Source organism: Berghia stephanieae, chromosome 11, assembly GCF_034508935.2.
Source record: "Berghia stephanieae isolate SIO BIC M18660-M18661 chromosome 11, UCSD_Bste_1.3, whole genome shotgun sequence".
NCBI lineage: Eukaryota > Metazoa > Mollusca > Gastropoda > Nudibranchia > Aeolidiidae > Berghia > Berghia stephanieae.
Genome location: NC_088370.1, coordinates 16,295,408 through 16,303,342, shown reverse-complemented (window position 1 = coordinate 16,303,342; position 7,935 = coordinate 16,295,408). Strand labels below are relative to the sequence as shown.

The following is a 7,935-nucleotide window of genomic DNA, read 5'->3' as shown; positions in this document are numbered from 1 at the left end:
ACCGCCGCGAAAAAAAAAATTTTATTCTCTATTGTCTTCTGGCACTTTTCTACTCACTTCATATCTTGTTGTTACCAACATAAGTGCCTGCTCCACTCACTTTTCTGAATTAGAGAGAGAGAGAGAGAGCTCTGTGTGTGTGTGTGTGTGTGTGTGTGTGTGTGTGTGTGTGTGGTGTGTGTTCTCACGAGATTGATCCGCATCATATGATTTGCAGGGGAGAGTACTGGGATTTCAAGTTCACCAGATTAGCTGATTTAAAATCAAGAATTTTAAATCTCTTTTTATATCTTCATTTCAAAGTTCATTGACGTACATTATTCATTTTTAAATAGTGCCTCATCAAATTATTACATATTTTATGCTTCTAAACATTTTTTTTTGCATTTCATAAATAATAAAATCATAATGAAAGCGAACAAACTATTATTTTCTTTTTTGGTCTACCAAAATTCAATAAAAATAACAACTGGTAAACGAAATAGTAATGGCCGCTTTGTTATGAAGTGTCTATAAACAATATTTTGCTCGTAATCCTCAATATTAATACGTCGTTTTATACTGCACGAGTCCATGTCTGAAGTAGATATTATTAAAACCAAATAGTGTGGCATCTTGTTATCGTTTTTCAAGAGTCTAGCAAATCTATTGGCCCTGAAAGTATTGAATTTTAGCATCAATATATAAGCGTCATCGGCATCAGAAAACATTGAACTTGATTTGAGTGGAAACACGGACGGTTGTTTGATACAAAACTTTCTTCGCTTTGCCACCGGATTTGAGTAGCTGAAATGACGCCATCACAAGATAACTTTGCAGGCTATGATCACTATCAAGGTATGTAAATATGAGCCGTTTTCCACTTCATTATTAATTGTAATGAAGTCAGAGGTCAACTTTCGGCTTTGGCTTTTGGATCCGCAAACTCAAGACTCGGCTCGGGTTCAATTCAATTATTCAAAGATTAAATTATTAAATTTAATGAATCAGAAACCCTGAAATGCTTTACTCCTTGACGATCATCAACCAATTTTCTCAGCTCACTTTGTAATTTAAACTACGGGGAAAAATCGATTTAAAGTTTTAGAATAGAATGTCACAGTCACCACAGCCCTACTCCTACTCCACTCCACAGACTACAACTACAACACAGTCCCATTCACAATGAACATGTTCATGATCAAGTCTGTGAGCAGAGCTAAGGAAATTTTTTGTTAATTTTGGAAATTTCTTCTGAGAGGTTGACCAAATGTGAAAGGCTGCGGCTTTTCGGACTCGAGTCTGAATAGTCTCCTGTGGCTATTCGGACTCAAATTCCAAATTCCAATGAGCATGTGCAATCAACAGGTGATTAATATTCAAACTCGGTCTGAATAGTCTCCCATGGCAATATAGCTTTTGTTTGTCTTTGTTTTTTAAATATTTTAATTATTGATATTTACTACATAAAAATGATGCAAAGGATAATTGCAACAGTAATGGCATAGTAACGAAAGTAGTCTAAACTTCCTTTATTTGACGAGAAAGACAAAATCATAGGTCAATTGGAAGTCCAGTAGAAATTATAAAGAACCAAATTCAAAGTAACTGTGCTCTAACTCTAAAGGAAAAGCTTTTCTCTAACAACATAACACGATATCAACATATAATCAGGACGAAAAAAATATATTGTGATAGTGTTAGACATGTAACAATCCTACAGACCAAAGTATGGGTACGAGATGAGTCAAGTGTGATAAAAGGGCAAAATAGAATTTCTTCTGAACTCTACGTTTATTTCTTATATCAGTTCCATGCTCTGCCCACTACCACCACCCGTGTAGTTTGTGCATGCATATTGGACTTTGAGTCTGAATAACCATGGGAGACTATCTGTCAAATATTTAACACAACATCAAACAAGCATATATAATAGCGCTGTATTGTCTTTGTATTTGTAACATTTCTTTTGAGGTAGAGCCAGTAGAGCATAGGGATGATGCTGGAAACTTGTGCAAATCTATTCAAATCTCATATTCTGGAAGACTCCCCTTCCCCCCCCCCCCCCCCCCCCCAACGTGTTTCATCCCCCCTTACGGTCTTTTTTTGGAAGATCCACCATTTTGTTTCTGAGGCACTACTTGTAGGATGATGGTTCCCTATAAACCCATCTCATATTTTTCTTTCTTTTTACTTTTTAGGGGGCGGGGGGGGGGGGGGGGGGGTCTTTTCTATAAGTGTGAATGGTTTTCCTTGCATCCTCATAAAATCCAGAATTTTGGAGTCAGAACATTTTGCCTGCAATCAAAATTACTTTTTACTAGATTCCCAGTATTCAGAAGTTAACGAGGGTATCAGATAGTTTTATCATCTCAATTTCTCTAAATGTGACCCTCCGTCTCAAAACGGTATTATGTCGGGCTGATTCAGACCCCATAAAGTGAATTTAGAGATAGAATGATGAGAAATTGGAGCTTAAAAGTTTTTGTAAAGCAAGAAATAGTATTTATACTCCAGCATAACGTACAGAAATTAAACCCAAGTTTGATATTTGTGGCAAATAATTCAATTTCCCTAACCGAGTGGATCCCGACATAATACCGCTTTGACACGGTGGGTCACAAATGTGTAGTAAAATTGGAGCTTAAATAAAGAACTTAAAGGCAATCTATCAAAATTTTCCCCTTTTTAACATTTTTTTTACCATCAGCACTGATCTATGGAAGAAGCATACTATTATACTAGAACTAGCAAAGTAGTCAGATTATAAAAATAACTATACACAAAAATTTAGAAACCGGAGCCCAAAAACATTGACATTTTCAGTTTTAAGTGACTCAAAATCAAAACATATAATATAAAAGTTGACCAGTGATATCATAGATGTTGGTGTAGTTCTAAAACAGTGTCCAAAAAATCTCTCTAGAAGATATTGCTGCGACAGTGTTAAATCAGTAAATAATAAATAATTCCCTTTATTCATCCCATAGGGGAAATAACTTGTCTTTAGAAGGGTCTATCCCAAGGGGAGGCTGGAATAACCCAGGCATCAGCAGCAGTACAGCGTCACAAACTGAGCTAGAGCGAGGTGACTTGCTCAAGGCCACACTGCGCAGTGAGTAATCGACCGCATTGTTATGTACGATGTTAACACACATTTTGCCCACATATTTCATTCATCTTCTATATTTTTTTTTAAAATCCAGTGGCACTTGCAGCAACCAGCAAGCTAGAGAAACATGCAAAGGAGGTCCGTAACAATACAGTCAACTGGAGGAGTTATCTGCAGTAAGTTTATTTTTCTAGATCCAGATTTTAATTGGTGAAGAATTTTTATAAAGCCAAAATTGGCCAAATTCAGTTATGTTTTATTTGGGATATTCTCATTCTCATTCTCTTTTCCCTATTTAACATAACCAGCTATTTTCCTGATTGTTATTATATATATTTTATTATTCCAGAATAAAAATAATCATCATCATACTTATCATAAACACAATCACCACCACTGTTATCATCGTTCTCTCTCTCTCTCTCTCTCTCTCTCTCTCTCTCTCTCTCTCTCTCTCTCTCTCTCTCTCTCTCTCTCTTTCTCTCTCTCTCTCTCTTTCTCTCTCTCTCTCTCTCTCTCTCTCTCTCTCTCTCTCTCTCTCTCTCTCTCTCTCTCTCTCTTTCTCTCTCTAACACAAGTCATTGTCTCACTGCACTTTTTTGATTGATAATAATTTAGCAGGCATTTTTAGTATCATTTGTATGGGTTGTAGACACAAAATTACTCTTTGGAAATGTTCCATGTATAGTTTTTAACAAAATTATGGTTGGCCCTTGCATACAGCTCTAAAACTATACAAGTTAGAACTCTTCTGATGTCTTCATTCATCATATTATCTGCTAAAATTGCCAAAGTTTCAATTTCTAATTCCACGTATTAAGTGAGATATAGCCACAAACCAGAAAAAAACCAGCAGAAAAAGCATCCCATATTTTCTTGGGGTTTTTTTCTCTCTTTGGGGTCAATGACTGGATTTTCAAAATTCAAAAAGATTTTTACTCAGTGAGATAGGGACGTAGTATTTTTCCCACAAAAATAGAAAACAAAAAAAATTTCATTGTCATTGTTATGTTGTAATTAGTTTGATAGCAGATTTATATAAATCACCATGACCTTTTTTGGGGCAATCATCTCAGTTTTTTTACGTTCTTTTAGCTTGCTCAAACTTTACTTTTACAGGAACTCTTTTTACAATATTTACCTCCATTTTTTTATGATTCTTTCATACATTTTTTCCCACAGAGGTCAGATGATTTCAAATGAAGTCTACAACTTTATATCCAGTTTTGACAAGACAACTCCAGAGGCAAGAAAAAACATTGTTGCTAACAACCCACATCAGGTTGGTATTGTTTTGTTTTTTTATAAAGGTAGAGGCTAGGGAGACCAAAATCTTGGTGTAAAACCGTATTTTCGTTTATGGAACTGTTTCTTTATGTTGAAGAGGCAAGTTTTTTCTTCCATTTATTTATTGCTTGCCTGTTTCGTTTGTTTTTGTTGCTGTTCTTGCTTTTTTTTAATGTCTTTTTCTATTTTTTTTTTGGGGGGGGGGGGAGGTTGCAGTGGTGCCAACCTTACGTAAAAAATGCGTATTTTTACGCATTTTCATTCATTGTACACATTTTTCTGAAGATTATACGCATAATTAAATTTCTATTATTTAAGCATTTTTAGCAGTCATACACTTTTTTGGTGTCCTTAAACACTTAATGTTTCTTGACCCATCAGAATTATATATGGATCTGGAAGTTGATACTATTTATCATCTATAAAATGTAAGCTTATTCATTCTTTCAAATATTAATTATATCATTGCTAGTAGGGTCTCATTGCCCATTATCAGATTTAGTGCTAGTTATCGATTTTTTCAGAATTGTACGCATTTTTTCAAAATCTTACTCATTTTGGCTCTCCAATGTACACATTTACATATGCCAGGGTTGGCAGCACTGGGTTTGGTTATTTTTAGGTAATAATCACACCTCCCCCCCACCATCCCACCCACACGAAAAAAAAAGTCAGAGAAGAGATTTCCCACACAAAATCAACTTTATTTTTAAACAATATTTTTAGTTTGTTGCTAGGAAGACCACGATTTTGGTCTTCCAACTCAAAACAATGAAACTGTTTCTTGTACTATTATTATGTTGAGGCCAGTTTATGTTTCTGTTTGTTAGTTAGTTTTTGTTGTTTTTTTTTTGTTTTTTTTTTGTTTTGGTTTTGTCTCTCTTTTAGGAATTGTTTGTTATTGTTGTTGAGGCCTTTTTAGGCCTTGCAATATTATAATGCCCATCCCCCCCACCAAGAGAGAGAGAGAGAATGGTTGTAAGTTATCAGCCACCCAACACAAAAATTATTTGAATTTTCATTTTCTTCTTTGTTCTTCAATTTTCTCTTATGTAGTTGCAAAAATTCCAGTTACTTTTATTGGGGAGGGGGGGTACTTACTGTTGAGTACAATGCATTACAAAGACGAATACAAAGCCTTTGTTTGTGAAGGGTTTCACGGCACTTGCACATTAAAAAATAAGTCAATCAGTGCTGGTAAAAAGGAATAGAATAGTTGTTTATTTTCAAACCATCCAAGTGCGGCGGCTTTTTCTCTTTGATCTCGTATCATAGTCTCCCCTGCGCCCAAAACCTTGCACTATTATCTAATATTAATTGTCACTGACCCTGCCCCACCACACATGATTGGGTGAGGCCTGAGGTAGTCTCCATTCTATCGTCGTTTTCCATTTCTTGTTAGCAGCCCTTAGTTTTTTTTAAAGTTCAACTGAATGTCTCAGTAGAAAACAGAGCCATTTTTAAAATGTGAGTCTGCCAAAACTACTGTATCCTTGGATTGAGTCTGAGATAAGTTCGTTTGAGAAAAGGTTTTTCACTAAAGTCAATGAAGAGAAGAAAAGAAAAAAAAGGGGGGGGAGGGGGGGGGGGGGGGGGCTTGATTTTTCTCTGTTCTCAGAATTTAGTTGCACGTTGAGTCCAAATTGTTTATTGTATATTATTGAATCCTGTATATTTTTTTTTTTTGTACACATTATCTTCATTTTTGAATGCATGTTCACCTAACCTTGATGCAAATTTTTCATTTTTTAAATGTATAAACTCGCGGGGCCAGATATGGTGCGAGAATTTATAAAACGGAAAAAATAATTACGCTATTTTAATACAAAGTGGAAATCAGATATACGTACAAGCAACAAGAGCAGAACCTTGAGATAATTGCTGTCAAGTTTTATTATTTAAAATGCTCTATTGGTTAAAGTTAGAGAAACTATGCCGGTTATACCAAAGTCGTAAAAAAAAATCACCGAAGATCAGTCGGTGTTATTTGATATTAGATAACAATGCATGCGGAGTAGCTCTCTTTAGATACGGAGAGACAACTGGTGATGGAGGAAGGGGTGGGGGGCGACCCACAAACAACCGAGATGTTGGGCGCAGGGGTGACCATGATACGAGCTCAAAAAGAAAAAGCCCCGGTACTTGGATAATAGTACAAGAAACAATTCCATAAATGAAAACACGGCTCGGGAGGCCAAAATCATGGTCTATCTTACCAAAATTGAATTTAAAAAAGAGTACAATAATAAATTTTGTATTGGGGGGTGGGGGGGGGGAGAAGAGGGGTAGGGATATGATAATAATGTTAGCTACAAGGCCTAAAAACAAGCAAACCAATAATTTTTTAAAAAATATATTAAAATAACAAACAAACAACAACAACAACAACTTAAAAAAACGTATGTGTCGTAATGTAGTGTTAATTACAGAGAAAATGAAAGTAATTTTTTACTTCTTTTTCTTCATCTTCGTTTCTTTCTCTTTTCTGTTTTATTTTTTTTTAATTTTTCGTTTGGTGATAACGTGTGATTTTATTTCCCCAGTTTGTAATAGTCTTTCGTACTTTGATAGAGAAGATAGCCAAGGACCAGACACTCCAGTATATCCTAACAATGCTTGATGACTCTATCCAGGTTTGTTTTTTAAATATGTTGATTGAGAATAAATTTACCATTACATAGCAGCCAACCATCCCAGTTAGACAGTCTGAGAAAGATATAAAGGAAAAAAAATTAGGCTGTTTATATATGTATGAATATGACCCTTGAATGTCCCATGATTAAGCTTTTTTGACTAGCAAATTAAAGAGAGGAATGGAAAAACCGTTAGATCTAGATTATATTATATAATAGTACAAGCATACTGCTTTTTGGGCCTTATCGGTATCGGCATTGTGTGTAAGGATGACCCGTTTTATTTAGCTCTTTGAACTATACGATTGATAAAATTAAGATACACACAATTCTTAACAGTAGATTGTTTTGCTATATATTTTCTTTTTTAAATTAAAAAAAAAATGTTTTGTTTGTTTTTTTTTTTTTTGGTTTTAATTTTAGTTATTATTTCTTTCTTAATATCTTAAATGTATTCATAGGTTTTACAAGCAAATCCAGAAGTGCTATGAGACAGTTTTGGATTAAAATATTAAAATTTGGTTATGTGTACCTTTGATAAATGAAGCTTTGATCACTGATCTGTAGTCTTAGAACAACACAAAATGATTTTGAAAATCTTCAGATACACTGGGAGGGAACTAATTTAATTGTGATTGAAATTCTCATTTTATAACCCAATCATCTTCAGTTTCATAGCGCATCCGGTCATCCTTTTTTATATGTATATTTTGGTCTCTAATTCGCTCAGAAACAATTTTTAAATTTAAAGAGCATTATGATATAGAGAAAATCATTTTTTTCACATAATATGAATACCTTTCCTTCCAGCATCACTACATGTTCTGGTTACTTATTTACTACTTAAAATTCAATTCAAAATTTCTTTATTGTCAGAATATGGTGTATACTAATATTGTAGTAATAGCAAATTAATAAAAAATA

General features: G+C 34.5%; 1 protein-coding gene across 1 annotated transcript in view; it reads left to right on the top strand.

The window, feature by feature from the left end:
• Positions 1-245: 245 nt before the first annotated feature.
• The window catches only part of LOC144956971 (V-type proton ATPase subunit H-like), a 35,097-nt gene continuing 27,407 nt past the window's right edge, over positions 246-7,935 (top strand). Inside the window, exons 1-4 of the mRNA XM_078887839.1 lie at positions 246-837; positions 3,186-3,267; positions 4,274-4,373; positions 6,922-7,011. Coding sequence (XP_078743965.1) covers positions 792-837; positions 3,186-3,267; positions 4,274-4,373; positions 6,922-7,011 — 318 coding nt within the window. The 5' untranslated portion in view covers positions 246-791. The remainder of the gene's footprint in view (positions 838-3,185; positions 3,268-4,273; positions 4,374-6,921; positions 7,012-7,935) is intronic.